Genomic DNA, 17,759 nt, shown 5'->3' with positions numbered 1-17,759 from the left:
GGTAGTTGTGGGTCTGCAAAGGCAAGGATGGGTGCAGAGGTCAATTTGTCGATAAGAGTTCGAAAAGCATTTTCACACTCGGGAGTCCACTCCTCTCCGAGTGGTGCGTTTGGGCTCACATGAGGTTTGGAGTAGTCTCTCTTGTACACTTTGCCTCTTTTCTTTGGTGCACAGTAGCCTGCTGTCAGGCTGTTGAGGGGTTTGGCTATTTTGGAGTAACCCTCGACAAAACGTCGATAGTATCCAGCGAAGCCTAGAAAACATTTCAACTCCTTCCTTGTTGAAGGGCGGGGCCAATCTCTTAAGGTGGATACCTTTGCAGGGTCAGTATGGACTCCCTGAGCATCGACTACATGACCCAGGTATTTCACAGAAGTCTTAAAGAAGTGACACTTTTCTGGAGACAGCTTTAAGCCGTAGTCTTTGAGGCGATTCAGTACCTTCATGAGCCGTGCTTCATGTTCTTCCAATGTGTCTGAGAACACTATCAAATCGTCTAGGAACACAAGCACCTCATTAAGGTGGAGGTCACCGACACACTTCTCCATAAGGCGCTGGAAGGTGCTTGGAGCATTTGTGACACCCTGTGGCATGCGATTGAATTCAAAGAAGCCCAGGGGACAAACAAAAGCAGTTTTAGGCTTATCTTCCTCAGCCATGCCAACCTGATAATAACCGGATTTGAGATCCATGACGGAAAACCATTTGGCTCCACTGAGGGCTGCAAATGTTTCTTCAATGTTCGGAAGGGCATATGCATCCCTGATGGTTCGTGCATTTAACTTTCTGTAGTCTATGCATAGCCTGATCGAACCATTCTTTTTACGCACTAAGACTATTGGTGATGCAAAGGGGCTCTCTGACTCTTGAATGATTCCTGCATCAAGCAGTTCTTTGAGGTGTTGCTTGACTGCCTCTCTGTCACTGGGATGAATAGGTCTCGGCCTCTCCTTAAAAGGAGTCTCATCAGACAGCCTGATGCGATGCTTTACAGCAGTGGTGTGACCGTATGACAAGTCATCTACTGCAAAGACTTCTGAAATGGAGTTAAGCTTAGTGGTGATGCGCTCTTTCCATTGTTCAGATAGCGGTGAGTCATCAAGGTTGAGGTTGAGGTTTTCAGTGAAGGGCCTGTCCTGACAAGGTGCATTTTGTTTAGGTCCAAGTTGGGTGATGTGCTGGGCTGCACATAACTGAGCAACAATGGATTTCGGCTGCAGTGTGACATTGTGTTCACTTAGGTTACGCAGCACAACAGTGACCTTGTTTCTGGAATTAAAGGGAATGTCAATCAAAGACGCTTCAACGAAAACGCCACCTGGTAGCGCATGTTGTTCATGTGGTTCAAGCACAAATGCTGTATTCTGACAGTGTTTTCTCAGTCTGACATCACCCATGATGCAGCACTTTTGTTTTGCAAGAATGGTGATGGGATCGTTTCCATGCAGCTTGACGGGATATGCATGGTTGTCTGTCTCATGTGTGCGAGCAATGTGCTGGAAGATCACTGCAAGGTCTTTGGAGCAAAGTTTCTGGATGAACCCTGAGCCATCTTGTTCAAGTGAATTATCATAAAGTCTGAATAACACATTAGTCCCAATCAAAAGTGGGGTTCCACTGTTAAATGGACAGTCTGGGACTATAAGCGCTAAGACCTCAAGCTCCTCTTCCCTGCCAGTGATGGGTTTGGGAAAATTGATGCGAGCTTCTATGTAGCCAAGATAGGGGACATTCTGTCCACCAGCTCCTTCGATTTCAAGAAGAGCAGTAATAGGACGAATGGGTAGGTGAGACAGGTTGTTTCTATAGAAACATTCGGAAACTGTGGTTACTTGTGAACCAGAGTCCATGATTGACTCACAAGTTACTCCCTCAAGAGAGACTGAAGCTTCACAACGGGGACCAACAAGTCCTGAAGGTAAGAGTTGCTCTGTACTGTCAGCCTCCATTGTCTGTGTCATTACTTTTCTTTGTGCTTTAGCACTGTGAATCAAGCTCTTGGGACGGGGGTTATGTGCTGTCGCAGCTCGTGGTTGTCCCATGGCAGGAGCTGCTTTTAGTTTAAATCAAAGGGCGAAGCAGTCTGACGAGCGAAAAACTTGTCACGTGCCTCTCTTAGTTCTGCATTTTTGCTGCGGACTAATGTCTGGTTTGGTTCATTTGAACAATGAGCAGCAATGTGGTTGTCTTGTCCACACTTAAAACAGAACCACGCTCTTGGCATTCCAGGAACTTTAACTGGTCTCCTGTTATTTTCGCTAATTGCGAGACACTCCTTTCTCTTGGTGCTCTCACTCTCTTTTTGACTCTGGGATAGCTTCTCAACTTGTTTTGTTAGCTCAGCTATTTTACATTCAAGCTTAAAAGTTTCATCTTGTTTTGGTTTTGGCGCTGGGAGGGGCCTGTTATCATGAATGAGGTTGTGTGAGCCTTTGCTCAACTTCTCTACCTGTTCAGTTAGCTCATTCATTTTCTTTTCAAGCTTTGATGCTTCGGTTTCTTTTGGGGTGGGGGCAGGACCACTATCATAGGACGGAATGTCGAAGATGTGATGGGCATGTGCGATAGCTTTAGAAGCACCTAGATGTTTTTTCATTCTGTCTAGCTTTGCTGAACGGCGATCTTCCTCGGCTCTCAACATGAGGAGAAATTCACGGAATGATGGGGGGTTGCTCTTTTTGGGCTCTAGCTGTAGACCTATGATGATGCTCTGATCCCAACAGCCCCGGCAGAACTGTCTGAGTAAGTGTTCGTTTGAATTTTCAACTGAGGCTCCCCCTCTAGAAATAGTTTTTGTGAGGAGGGTGTGGAGCCGGTTAAGAAATGCGGAGGGTTTCTCCCCATTGTTCTGGTTTGAGCTGAGAAAGGCTGCAAAGAGCTCCTCTCCATCCTCCACAACACCGAAGGCAGATTCAAGCTGAGTGACATAAGCACTGGGAGGTGAGGAGATTCCAAGGGGTTTCACTACATCAGTAGCTGGATTCAGCAGGCTTTCAAGAATTTTCCTTACCTTGTGTGTATCACTAAAGGAAGGATCTTCAAGAAGAAGGTCAACCTGGGTGCGCCAGGTGTCATAGTCAACCTCACCATTAGGCTTTGGCATGCGACCAGAGAAGATGCGCAGACGGACAGGCATGTATGATGAAGTTCTTGAGTCATTTCGGATGACATGCTCCACAATCACTTTTTGGATCTGAGGGGGGTTAATGATACTCTCATCAATGTGAACTGGGCTCACTGGCACACTAGCAGATACCTTAGGAACATATATGGGTTCTGCAGGTTGTCTTTGGTTATCATTGTCAGATGTGTTATCATTTTGAGTTCTATCTTGGTTCTCTTGTAACTCGCTTGTGAGTACACTTAAGAAGCCTGTTTTGCTACTACCTGCGACTAGCTTTAGTTCACTCAGGTATCGGAGGGCTATCTCCCTGCCCATCTCTTCTTGACAGACATCTCTAATGGTTCTCACAGACCATTTTAGGGAAGGATCTTTGGGGCTTGGTAAGGTGCCTAAGGTAATGGGGTCTATTCTAGAGATGGACCGGTCAGACAAATACTCTATCAGGGCTCTACCCTTTGGATGTTCTAGCTCATCAGGGATCCGGACAATTTTTGAGACTTTCCCATTTACTTCAAAAACATGAGCTATCTCTTCATCTGAGTAATCTCCCTCAATGCCTGTTACTAAGAGGGAGCTCTGACCCTGAACGTCAAACTGGTTACAAATATCCATAACTAACTCGGTGCAACAAATTATTAGTGTGTAGCGTGGGATGGAAGGTCAGGTTGCTACTTAAAACCAATCTCCTGGCTAGCTCGCCACTTTGTGTAACCTTCTGATGACCCCTAGAGGTGGGGTATCTATTCTAAATGTCTATGTCTAAGTTTATATCAGGTTACTAAAGATTCTAAGTTCACATTTGATTGGTAAGGGGATTGATTGTAGCTTAATACACTAAGATTAATGAGACCTCCAACCCACACAACAACACGTGACCACGACTTGAGAGAATAAAAGTTTTGTATTTATAAAGATATCTTCGAAACTAAGTTGCACTTGTTCTCTCAGCAATGTAGAAAAATAGAAATATCGACCCAGAATAATGAAACAAAGTGAAATAAAACTGTACCTTAGCAGCACTAAGTACTTAAAATAAATAAAATATATCCCGCATGGGACTAGAAAAAACACAAAATGATCACAGCTTAGGAATCTTAGTTCCTTCAAATATACCTTATCAACTGTATAGTCAATTTGTCAGTTTAGTCTTGGGCCCAAGAACCAAAAGAAAAACAAAACCTGAGTACTCAGAATAAAGAAAAAAAGTGTCAAAACAAAATAATCCTCAGTTCGGTTTGTTCATTTTGTTCCTACCACCGCGTGGATTTGAGTACAATGTCCATGCAACTACAGATGTCCGATGAGAGATGATGGATCCAATAACAGCGATGATGGTGGAAGCAGTAGAATCAGTCCAGTTGAAACAGTTCGTCCCTCGGAAAAAACCAGCCTGCACAAAAGTGTGCAGCGCAGTTATTAAACAGTCTGAATGCTTTTCTTTTCACTGTCCATTGCATTACACTTATCTAATAATCTTTTTAAAAGTACACAGAATAAACTTTGCAATAGCTGCAACAGCATATGAATTAAATTTATCCTTTAACTTCTATTTTTAAACATGAACCTCATTGAATGCAAATATCAACCCTTTAACTTATTTCTCCACACATGTAAATTAGCTTAACCATGTTCTAACACACTGCACATATTGCATGTAGCTAACACACTGCCACGGCCATTAACAAGGCACAAAACGGAGCAGCACGTGGAAAATAGCCTACCTTAAAAGCAGCAATACACATATTCATTTTCGATGCTAAATGTCTGAACAGTTAACACCATCGGCCGTATCCAAGTCACGTCACATACACATTATATCCTGACTGGTTTTTAAGTTTCACACACATATCTCAGGCAATTAAACACACAATTACTCATTTTAAGCAAAAACAAGGTAATGCTAAGCGGCTAACTCAATGCTTATTAGCTAACCTAGAACTGTTAACTCACCAGGATAATCGTCAATATACACTTTGAAAAGCACCCGTCCGGAGCTTCCACTCGATTTCTCCCGAACCGACCACTAGTAGTTTTCCTTATCTCTATTGTCTAAATTGCAGTTTCTCACATTAGGTAGTTTATCAATATCGTTATCTTCGTCTAATTACTTGTAGTTGCATGTGTCTCGCAGTTTCTCTGTCTGCGTCATCGGCTGTCTGCCGTTCATGCGCCTGTGATGCGTTTAGGGGGCATTGTAAACTACAGTATCTAGTGATTATTTTCTGAAAATGATGCTTTTAGGGAATTCCTGTGACTTTGGGACTACAGAAAATAACCTGGGTTACACTGGCATGACCACTTCCGCCAGCGTCTATTCGCTTGCGTCGAAAAGCAACGCAGCCCCCGGTTGCTGGCTTTCCCCTATTGTGATCCCCCTCAAATTCGGAAACAATTCGCTCAGTCAACCCGTGTGCTTATGTGCAGCGCTCTCTCTCTCACACACACACACACACACACACACACACACACACACACACACACAGGGTGTGAGAAGTCACATTACTGTAGACAGATATAAAGTGTGGCGATACTTCGGGATAATAATATTGGCGGCGGCGGTCCGGGATGCATCCTAGCTTAGCCTAGCTGTCCAACTTCATTGTACAACTACCCCCGGGCAGAAATACCCTCATAAACTCTGGAAAATGAAGCGTGGGGGTTTGAATTGAGCACCGGACCTTATAACCAGCTAGATTAAGATCCGCCGTTCCCTTTCTTTGGTGAATTAGGGACTATGCAGCGGTGTTTTAGCGACGGGGAAAGATTCCAACGGCTTCCACTATCACCTAGCAACTCTTACAGCTACTTGCTGCAGTTGGTGTAGCGCTCACAACGTCAAAACCCTGTTCTGCCTGTAAACAGACGGACTACGGCTCTGACTACAGCGATAGGAGGTGGTGACATAAGTTCTCGAATGCTAAAAATTCTACTCGACCGCCGTAGCCGTCCTCTCAACCGCCGATGATAATGTTACCAGAGATAACACTACGTGGGTGGCTAGTTAACTCCGGTTAAGTTATCCCGTGAGCTCCTCGGGGGCTAAAGTGTATGGTGTCTTGACATGCTGGTTAGAAAGCAACACACTATGTATATTCCTTTTGTCTTTAATAGTTTTTGTGTGGCGTTTGCGGGTTTAGCCATTTCTCTGACAGTCTCTGGACGTAAAGACGTTCCATCAAAATAAGTCCCCCCCCCGGACGACGCTGAAGTTGGCAGCAGATTCGCAGCAGCCGATTCGGCAGTTAAGGAAAAGTTAAGGGATTCTTAAGGAGCGGCGAAGTGACTGATTCTCCGTTGTTTAACCCCCTAAATCGCCGCAGTAAAGCCACATTAATTAGTCTAGATTATCTAAGAGAGTCTAACCATTCTTTAAAAACTGTTTAAAATTGATTTAACCTTTATTAAGTTTGTTTAAAAGAAAGAGAGGGGAGATTTCACTGCTTTTTTTGCATCTGGACCACATTAGAACTGGTCCTGATTGAAAACCACTGCACCCAGACTCTTCAAATCTGGACTAGAATATCGCAGTGAGGCTATAGATTATAGAAAACATAGTTTCTGATTTGTGAAACCTTTTTTCTATTTGTGAAAATGCAATAAAGATACATTTCAAGGTTTTTTTGGGGTCCAGACCGCATTAGAACTGGTCCTGATTGAAAACCACTGCACCTAGACTCTTAAAATCTGGACTAGAATATCACAGAGAGGCTATACTTTGTAGGAAACATAGTTTCTGATTTGTGAAACTTTTATTCTATTTGTGAAAATGCAATAAAGATACATTTCAAGGTTTTTTTGGGGTCCAGACTGCATTAGAACTGGTCCTGATTAAAAACCACTGCACCTAGACTTTTCAAATCTGGACTAGATTATCACAGAGAGGCTACACATTATAGAAAACATAGTTTTTGATTTATGAAACATTTATTTTATTTGTGAAAATGCAAAGAATGCACATTTTAATGTTTTTTTTTGGGTACAGACCGCATTAGAACTGGTCCTGATTGAAAACCACTGCACCTAGCCTCTACAAATCTGGACTAGATTATCACAGTGAGGCTATAGATTATAGAAAACATAGTTTCTGATTTGTGAAACTTTTTTTCTATTTGTGAAAATGCAAAGAATGCACATTTTAATGGTTTTTAGGGGTCCAGACCGCATTAGAACTGGTCCTGATTGAAAACCACTGCACCTAGACTCTTCAAATCTGGACTAGAATATCGCAGTGAGGCTATAGATTATAGAAAAAATAGTTTCTGATTTGTGAAACCTTTTTTCTATTTGTGAAAATGAAATAAAGGCACATGTCAACGCTTTTTTGAGGTCCAGACCGCATTAGATCTGGTCCTGATTGAAAACCACTGCACCTAGACTCTTCAAAGCTGGACTAGAATATCACAGAGAGGCTATACTTTGTAGAAAACATAGTTTCTGATTTGTGAAACCTTTTTTCTATTTGTGAAAATGCAATAAAGATACATTTCAAGGTTTTTTTGGGGTCCAGACCGCATTAGAACTGGTCCTGATTGAAAACCACTCTCTGTGATATTCTAGTCCAGATTTGAAGAGTCTAGGTGCAGTGGTTTTCAATCAGAACCAGTTCTAATGCGGTCTGGACCCCAAAAAAACCTTGAAATGTATCTTTATTGCATTTTCACAAATAGAAAAAAGGTTTCACAAATCAGAAACTATGTTTTCTATAATCTATAGCCTCACTGCGATATTCTAGTCCAGATTTGAAGAGTCTAGGTGCAGTGGTTTTCAATCAGGACCAGTTCTAATGTGGTCTAGACCCCAAAAAAGCGTTGACATGTGCATTTATTGCATTTTCACAAATAGAATAAAAGTTTCACAAATCAGAAACTATGTTTTCTATAATCTATAGCCTCACTGCGATATTCTAGTCCAGATTTGAAGAGTCTAGGTGCAGTGGTTTTCAATCAGGACCAGTTCTAATGTGGTATAGACCCCAAAAAAGCGTTGACATGTGCATTTATTGCATTTTCACAAATAGAATAAAAGTTTCACAAATCAGAAACTATGTTTCCTACAAAGTATAGCCTCTCTGTGATATTCTAGTCCAGATTTGAAGAGTCTAGGTGCAGTGGTTTTCAATCAGGACCAGTTCTAATGTGGTCTAGACCCCAAAAAAGCGTTGACATGTGCATTTATTGCATTTTCACAAATGGAATAAAAGTTTCACAAATCAGAAACTATGTTTCCTACAAAGTATAGCCTCTCTGTGATATTCTAGTCCAGATTTGAAGAGTCTAGGTGCAGTGGTTTTCAATCAGGACCAGTTCTAATGCGGCCGGGACACCTAAAAACCATTAAAATGTGCATTCTTTGCATTTTCACAAATAGAATAAAAGTTTCACAAATCAGAAACTATGTTTTCTATAATCTATAGCCTCACTGTGATATTCTAGTCCAGATTTGAAGAGTGTAGGTGCAGTGGTTTTCAATCAGGACCAGTTCTAATGCGGTCTGGACCCCAAAAAAAACTTGAAATGTATCTTTATTGCATTTTCACAAATAGAAAAAAGGTTTCACAAATCAGAAACTATGTTTTCTATAATCTATAGCCTCACTGCGATATTCTAGTCCAGATTTGAAGAGTGTAGGTGCAGTGGTTTTCAATCAGGACCAGTTCTAATGCGGTCTGGACCCCAAAAAAAACTTGAAATGTATCTTTATTGCATTTTCACAAATAGAAAAAAGGTTTCACAAATCAGAAACTATGTTTTCTATAATCTATAGCCTCACTGCGATATTCTAGTCCAGATTTGAAGAGTCTAGGTGCAGTGGTTTTCAATCAGGACCAGTTCTAATGTGGTCTAGACCCCAAAAAAGCATTGACATGTGCATTTATTGCATTTTCACAAATAGAATAAAAGTTTCACAAATCAGAAACTATGTTTCCTACAAAGTATAGCCTCTCTGTGATATTCTAGTCCAGATTTGAAGAGTCTAGGTGCAGTGGTTTTCAATCAGGACCAGTTCTAATGTGGTCTAGACCCCAAAAAAGCGTTGACATGTGCATTTATTGCATTTTCACAAATAGAATAAAAGTTTCACAAATCAGAAACTATGTTTCCTACAAAGTATAGCCTCTCTGTGATATTCTAGTCCAGATTTGAAGAGTCTAGGTGCAGTGGTTTTCAATCAGGACCAGTTCTAATGCGGTCTGGGCCCCTAAAAGGCATTAACATGTGCATTATTTGCATTTTCACAAATAGAATAAATGTTTCACAAATCAGAAACTATGTTTCCTACAAAGTATAGCCTCTCTGTGATATTCTAGTCCAGATTTGAAGAGTCTAGGTGCAGTGGTTTTCAATCAGGACCAGTTCTAATGCGGTCTGGACCCCAAAAAAACCTTGATATGTATCTTTATTGCATTTTCACAAATAGAAAAAAGGTTTCACAAATCAGAAACTATGTTTTCTATAATGTATAGCCTCTCTGTGATATTCTAGTCCAGATTTGAAGAGTCTAGGTGCAGTGGTTTTCAATCAGGACCAGTTCTAATGCGGCCTGGATGCCTAAAAACCATTAAAATGTGCATTCTTTGCATTTTCACAAATAGAATAAAAGTTTCACAAATCAGAAACTATGTTTTCTATAATCTATAGCCTCACTGTGATATTGTAGTCCAGATTTGAAGAGTCTAGGTGCAGTGGTTTTCAATCAGGACCAGTTCTAATGCGGTCTGGACCCCAAAAAAACCATGAAATGTATCTTTATTGCATTTTCACAAATAGAAAAAAGGTTTCACAAATCAGAAACTATGTTTTCTATAATCTATAGCCTCACTGCGATATTCTAGTCCAGATTTGAAGAGTCTAGGTGCAGTGGTTTTCAATCAGGACCAGTTCTAATGCGGCCTAGACCCCTAAAAACCATCAAAATGTGCATTCTTTGCATTTTCACAAATAGAAAAAAAGATTCACAAATCAGAAACTATGTTTTATATAATGTATAGCCTCTCTGTGATATTCTAGTCCAGATTTGAAGAGTCTAGGTGCAGTGGTTTTTAATCAGGACCAGTTCTAATGCGGTCTGGACCCCAAAAAAACCTTGAAATGTATCTTTATTGCATTTTCACAAATAGAATAAAAGTTTCACAAATCAGAAACTATGTTTCCTACAAAGTATAGCCTCTCTGTGATATTCTAGTCCAGATTTGAAGAGTCTAGGTGCAGTGGTTTTTAATCAGGACCAGTTCTAATGCGGTCTGGACCCCAAAAAAACCTTGAAATGTATCTTTATTGCATTTTCACAAATAAAATAAATGTTTCATAAATCAAAAACTATGTTTTCTATAATGTGTAGCCTCTCTGTGATAATCTAGTCCAGATTTGAAAAGTCTAGGTGCAGTGGTTTTTAATCAGGACCAGTTCTAATGCAGTCTGGACCCCAAAAAAACCTTGAAATGTATCTTTATTGCATTTTCACAAATAGAATAAAAGTTTCACAAATCAGAAACTATGTTTCCTACAAAGTATAGCCTCTCTGTGATATTCTAGTCCAGATTTTAAGAGTCTAGGTGCAGTGGTTTTCAATCAGGACCAGTTCTAATGCGGTCTGGACCCCAAAAAAACCTTGAAATGTATCTTTATTGCATTTTCACAAATAGAAAAAAGGTTTCACAAATCAGAAACTATGTTTTCTATAATCTATAGCCTCACTGCGATATTCTAGTCCAGATTTGAAGAGTCTGGGTGCAGTGGTTTTCAATCAGGACCAGTTCTAATGTGGTCCAGATGCAAAAAAAGCAGTGAAATCTCCCCTCTCTTTCTTTTAAACAAACTTAATAAAGGTTAAATCAATTTTAAACAGTTTTTAAAGAATGGTTAGACTCTCTTAGATAATCTAGACTAATTAATGTGGCTTTACTGCGGCGATTTAGGGGGTTAAACAACGGAGAATCAGTCACTTCGCCGCTCCTTAAGAATCCCTTAACTTTTCCTTAACTGCCGAATCGGCTGCTGCGAATCAGCTGCCAACTTCAGCGTCGTCCCCCCCGGCACTATTTTGCAGGACACCGCTGCTGCTTCCCGGGGTTAGCCCCGCCCTAGATGATTGTGATTGGTTTAAACAAATACAAACAGGCTAGCCCAGTTTCCCCGGTTTCCCCACCCGAATAGACGGCTCTAAACAGAGTGCTTCCAGACCCTACTACTTGCTGTAGTTTGGTCTGGCTTTGCGAGACTAATGGGCTCCAGGCAGTTACGCGTCCAAACAAATCTCCAACTCCGGTGATGGGTATAGTTTAAAGAGTTTAATAAATGAAAGGCAGAATTACAACGGATGAATGAGAACATGTAGATGGTGTTGAAAATAAACAAATAAAATATATACTGCTGTAATTGAAGGTTATTTGACGTTGTTGACGATAAGTTGACGGTAAACAGAAAATAAAACAGGTGCGCCACTAACCCCCTTTGTATCCTAACCCTCGCCCGCCACAAGTGCCCCGGTATATAAACCACACCCACACCCACATGTGTCAATCAAAACGGAAGTGTATAACTTTTCAAAATAAACAATTTTGGCCCCTACAGTGCATTTATAAGATCTAGAGCCAAGTGGTTGGAGGATGGGGAAACCAACTCCAGTTATTTTTTTGCTCTTGAAAAAAGAAATGGCAAGAGAAAATCCCTGCAGACTCTTGATATTAACGGAAATCACTGTACAGATTCAAAAGAGATCTCCAACTTTGTCTCCTCATTCTACAGTAAGCTTTACACATCCGAATTCAATAACCTCTTATGTGAGACTTACATTTCTAAATTAAAGGAGGTTGTTCCCGCTGTCGAGGAGGACCTTAAAATACTTTGTGACTCAAAGGTTACAATACATGAAATTAAAACAGCTCTTTTTTCAATGAAAAAAGAAAAATCACCAGGTATTGATGGTCTTTCTGTTGAATTTTATTTCCATTTTTGGGACATTATTCAAAAGCCTTTATTTTGCATGTATGAGGAGTGTATCAGTCAGAGAGAAATGAGTACAACTATGAAACAAGGTATTATCTCATACCAAAGCCAGATAAAGACATTTTATTAATAGACTATTGGCGACCCATTACTTTGTTAACAATCGATTATAAGATATTGTCTTTAGCCTTTGCAAACAGATTAAAGACAGGACTTGATAATATTGTGGCTGAAACTCAGTCAGGCTTTATGAAGGGTAGACATATTAGTAACAATATTAGACTTGTATTAGACCTACTTGACTATGCAGACGAAGTACATTCAAAAGCTTTCATTCTATTTTTAGATTTTTATAAAGCCTTTGACACCATTGAACATGGCTTTCTTATAGAATGTCTCAAGCTCTTTGGTTTTGGGACAACATTTGTAGAAATAATTGATATGTTTTAAGGAATTAATAGTTCTGTTATATTAAACTTCAGCACATCTCAAAGATTTGATATAAAGCGAGGTGTTAGACAAGGTTGCCCTATTTCGCCCTTTTTATTTATTTTAGTTGTTGAGCTGTTATCTATAAATATTGCCCAAAATCCAGACCTTAAAGGCATATCTATATTTGAGAGAAATAAGAATTTCGCAACTGGCGGATGATACAACCCTTTTCCTCAGAGATAGAGATCAATTACCAAAGGCTATTGAACTAGTTGAACAGTTTTCTTCAGCCTCAGGCTTAAAGCTTAATATATCTAAATGTGAATTATTGCCTTTGCATGATTGTGATGAAACATCAATAGACAACATTCCTATAAAGAATGTGGTGAAATATTTAGGTATTCATATGACAAGAAATCTTTTAGTTAGACAACATTTGAACTTTAACGAGAATTAAGAAGAAATTAAGAAAACTAGAAATATGTTCAATCTCTGGCTTCAAAGGGACTTAACATTGTAACAGAGTACTGTTATCTAAAGCTGAGGGGCTGTCTCGTTTTGTTTATCCGTCACTTTCTCTTTTTGTTAATGACTCCACAGCCAATGTCATCCATAAGTTATTCCTTGATTTTATTTGGAAAAATAAACCCCACAAACTTAAAAAAGCAGTGTTATCTAACAGTAGAGCCGACGGAGGTCTTGAAGTTTTAAATTTCATCGATACTGTTAATACTTTTAAAGTTAACTGGCTTAAAAGATGCTTAGCTAACCCAAATTCTTTATGGTTTTTCATCCCTAACCACATTTTTGATAAAATTGGTGGTCTCTCTTTTGTTTTGATATGTAATAATTACGCACCAAACAGACTTCCTGTTGCATTGTCTAAGTTTCATCAGCAGTCTCTTCTTGCCTGGAAGTTATGCTACATCCACAACTTTTCTCCTCACAGAACTTTCCTATGGAATAATGATAACATAACTATTAAAAATACTTCCCTCTTTTACCCAAAGTGGTTCGAAAGAAATATTGTAAATATTTTGTCTTTATTTGATGAACATGGCTCAATAATATCATATGAGAACTTTATAACAAAGCACAATTTTCCTATTCCCTTCAAGGAATTCAATGCCGTAACTAAGGCTATTCCTTCAGGTTTGTCTCATCTGATTAAGAGTCATGTTTGTTTTAATGAAGTACATACTTCCTATGATCTTCCTACATTGTCTTTGAATGGCATGGAATTAAAATATAAAAAATGTAATAATAGATTCATTCGTCAAATATTGCAAAGTAAAAACTAAATTATTCCAAGAGGAAAATTCTACTGGAATTCGCATTTGGAAAACATAAATTGGAAAAAGACGTGGCTTTTACCTCATCAATTTTGTATTTCCAACAAGCTAAAATAAATTAATTTTTAAAATTTTACATAAAATCTATCCAGTCAATTCTATAATATCTAAATATATGGATGTTGATAGCTCCTGCTCCTTTAGTGGACTCGCTGATGAAACATTTGCCCACCTTTTTTTTTAATGTGAATTTACGAAGAAATTTTGGTCTGATTTAAGTTGTTTCATTTTCCGTCCACTCATGGTTATTCATGATTTTATTCTTAAAGATGTGATATGTTACTTTGACGATGGTAAAGATAAGTCCCTTATTCATATGGTTAATTTTTTTATTTTACTTGGGATTTTTTTTGTTCACAAACAAAGATTCTAAGAATCTCATCCCTCTTTCCAGGCTTTTTTCGTAGAGTTTAAATCACTTTTGAAGTCCCTTTCCCTGTTAAAAAAATAAAAAAGCTCTAGATTTATTGATTGTTATCAAAATATATTTCATGAATCTCCTTGACAGCAGGTCAAATCTTCTAATGAATTCATACCTCTTTAGCTAGAATTATTCTTTATACTTCGACAAATGTTTATTAATGTATTTTTTCATCCATCTTTTATTTATTTTGTATATTTATTTATATAATTAATATGACAATTAATGTATTTAGTATGTATGTGTATGTTTATTGTATGTAAAATATTGTGTTGCTCTCTGAGATTGTATTGCATAATTGTTTTGTTTAATGTAATTGCATAATTGTTCAAGAAAAAAAAGAAAAAAAAAAAGAGCTGCTGCTGCTCACCGCCGGACTGCTACGGTGACAGGAAAATAAAATCTGCTTAGCATGTCATTGTCTGTGTTTAAAGCTATAGTGCTTAACCTTTTCATATACGAATGTCGGTTACATTCTGCCATCACCAAAGGAATTCACACAAAGTTGATCAACCCTATCAGGTCCACAGTTGATTCTGCTTGGTAAAAACTGGATGTGCAGCAGAAGGTAGCCTACAAAATTCATCTGCAGCAGAAGGTACAAAATCCATATGATCACTGAAACTGAATGCTCGCTGACAGTGTTGTTTTAGCCTAATTATTCAGAATTCCTCATGGGGGCGACATAAGTTAGGCACTACAGCTTTAAATCACAAATTGAGATGTCAAATTGTTTTCAGGTTACTAATTTAGTCTATTTCAAACTTTTTTGATTAAGATTTACTTACCAATTAATTGAACAATGTGGGAGTCCCATTAGCCTAACACTTCATGAGATGAGTGTATCCACATCATTTTATCATTTGACTTTATTGAATATAATTAGTTTATTACCACTGAGTTGGTTGAATAATCCTAGAAGAAGTATTACAATTGTTTATTTAACTGTTAATAACCAACATACATTGTTAGAAGAAAATGTTGCTAAACAAATAATGATTAAGTATCACAATATCTTTATTTATATTAGCACCTTTCCATACAAAGTTACAAAGGGTAAACAAATAAAATAAAATAAAACATATCATATACAACTGTAGACTGTATATTGAACAAGATAAAATAAATTAAATATATATAACAAATACCATGCATTTATTATAAGATCATGCCCCAACTCAATGCAGAGTTGACTTAATGGCAGAAATGTGTCATTCATCACTTTCCAAAATATCTATTTATGCCTTTTAGGCGTGCAGTCAAATAATGTATCTAAACATCTACAAAATATTCTCTACACAAAACATCTAGGCTGCAGTATGCTACATAGTGATAAAAATAGATTAAAAACAAACAGGCCCTTAGCACATCGTGTTATGCACATGATAGGCCTATGGATTTTTCTTTAGAATAAACTAGAAAGTTACACACTACTTCTACTACTGGCCTACTTTGGTATAATCTATTGTGGCTTATTCTCATACAACATGAACAGATCGTTCAAAGCTGTAATTTCTGAGGCTCAGAAATATGAAATTTATTGTTAAAATAATTATTTGTATTTATTGTTGTTATTTACAATATATCTATGGCAGTTTGAGCAACGTACGCATTGCTTTATAAAATACCCCATTTAAGTGACTGTGAGATGTGTTTAATGCAATGTGTAATTGATAGAACAATGAGGAAATCTTCAAAGTGCAGTATGTGAGTACATTTGTTGGCGACAACAAAACTTAAAGTTGACTCATAATGGTAACAGGTTTGTCTGTATTTATGCGCAACACTATATTTTGTCTGAAAAACACCTTTATTCATTTTGTAAAACATATTATTGAGGAGCAAACAAAGACCTTTTTAACTGAGGAAAATGAAAAATCAAAAATAAATTGTAGTTTGCCCTATTATTCTTTTTTCTTGAACACCTGAATGCAAACTATATCCTCACACGTCAGCTCCTGAGGGAAGAAAATTCAGTCTGTTAATATTAATTTCTAGAAGGATCATGGCAAAAACTGTATTCCCAATACAGAACATTGTGGTCCGAAGAAAACTCACTGTTATACAACACACTTCCTGTGATCTGATCAGACAGATTCTTTTAACCCACCAGGTAAAGTTGGTCTCCTTCTGTCCAGTGTTTCCAGCCACGGTTTGCTTTCTCTCCTTTCTGAGTGCACACCAGCTTATCCCCCTCCCAGGTCACCAGACACTACAAGACAACAAATATTCATTCATAAACAATTAACTTAAAGGTGCTGTGAGCGAAATGCTTCTTTTAGCTAACTTCCTGTCAGTGACTGCAGTTAGCAGTCCCCTCGCTCGTCCCTACGTCACCACATTAACGCACTGTGGTCTTCAAGCAGCGAGTTATCTAGCATCATCTCAGATCCGTAAGTGTGATAAAACATGAAAAAATATATCAAAACAGACATTGGGAAGGATTTTTAACTGCTCTGCTATTGTAGAAGCATAAACATTCACCCATCTGTTGCTCTGCGCGTGCACCGGCAGTGTGACGCTCTTCTGATTGGATATTACTTGTGGGATCCCAGAAAAGTTTATTTACCGATTACATGCAGAGCGGGTGACTGAGAAATCGGAGATATGAAAAGTGCACACTATTTAAGTGATCACTGTATGAATATAGAGCAATTTAACACATATATAAACATAAATAAATTGCTCACTTCACCTTTAAAGGTGAAGTCAGCCTTTTTGGAGATTGCTTATTGTCAAAATCACTGTTTGTGAAAATCAGTGAACATCTCCTCATGATCTGCTACTAAAAAAAGATCCAGTGTAAATAAACAGCCTAGGCTCTGTAAATGGTCATGCACAAAAAAGGGTGTGTTAACAAAGGGGCCCAGCGTAGCAACATAGCAGTTTACAGAGCCATACGCTGCGTATTCACAGGGATTTTACACACACAGTATAGACAGGTTGTGGATCGTGAGAAGATATTCACTGATTTTGACAAAAGTGCTTTAGACAAAAAAATATTTCCAGAATGACTGACACCACCTTTAATTCATACATCTGTTATTAACTTTGACTTTGTGTAAAGGAATATCCTCTAAGTACCCTACAATTCCTCATTCCTCCATCTCTTACATTCCTATGTCAACCTCTCACTTTTCTTTATTGACGGTTACTGCCGCCATTAAGATTCATCAATTTAGGATGGCCCTTTTTTGTTAATGTGTAATCAGCACCGAAAAAAACTGCTTTTAGAGTAGGCTGATTATAATTTCTTTTGGCATAAAGAAGTCTTAAAGGACAAATGAGGTGAAAAGTGCCATTAAGTTATCTGATTGCTCTCGAAATGATACAGTCATTTAAGATACATGATTATAATGATGATTATGAAAAGCGAATGGCTAAAATGCCTGTGGCTATCTGATGTAGGCTACCAATGGCAAATCATTTTGTGCAGACAGCAGAGCCATTTGAGTGATATGAAGAGAAACGGAAATGTCTGCTAA

The 17,759-nt window shown here is 38.4% G+C and overlaps 1 protein-coding gene across 1 annotated transcript in view; it reads right to left on the bottom strand.

The window, feature by feature from the left end:
- Nucleotides 1-16,178: 16,178 nt before the first annotated feature.
- rbp2b (retinol binding protein 2b, cellular) overlaps nt 16,179-17,759 on the bottom strand; it is a gene marked incomplete at both ends in the record, with an annotated part of 2,352 nt that continues 771 nt past the window's right edge. The window contains 2 exons of the mRNA XM_080033470.1: nt 16,179-16,232; nt 16,385-16,486. Of these exons, the coding sequence (XP_079889596.1) occupies nt 16,179-16,232; nt 16,385-16,486 (156 nt within the window). The remainder of the gene's footprint in view (nt 16,233-16,384; nt 16,487-17,759) is intronic.

This window comes from Ammodytes marinus (genome assembly GCF_949987685.1).
Source record: "Ammodytes marinus genome assembly, chromosome: 9".
In the NCBI taxonomy this organism is placed as follows: Eukaryota; Metazoa; Chordata; class Actinopteri; order Uranoscopiformes; family Ammodytidae; genus Ammodytes; species Ammodytes marinus.
Note: the sequence above shows the minus strand (reverse complement) of the source record. Positions and strands in the feature narration are given on the sequence as shown.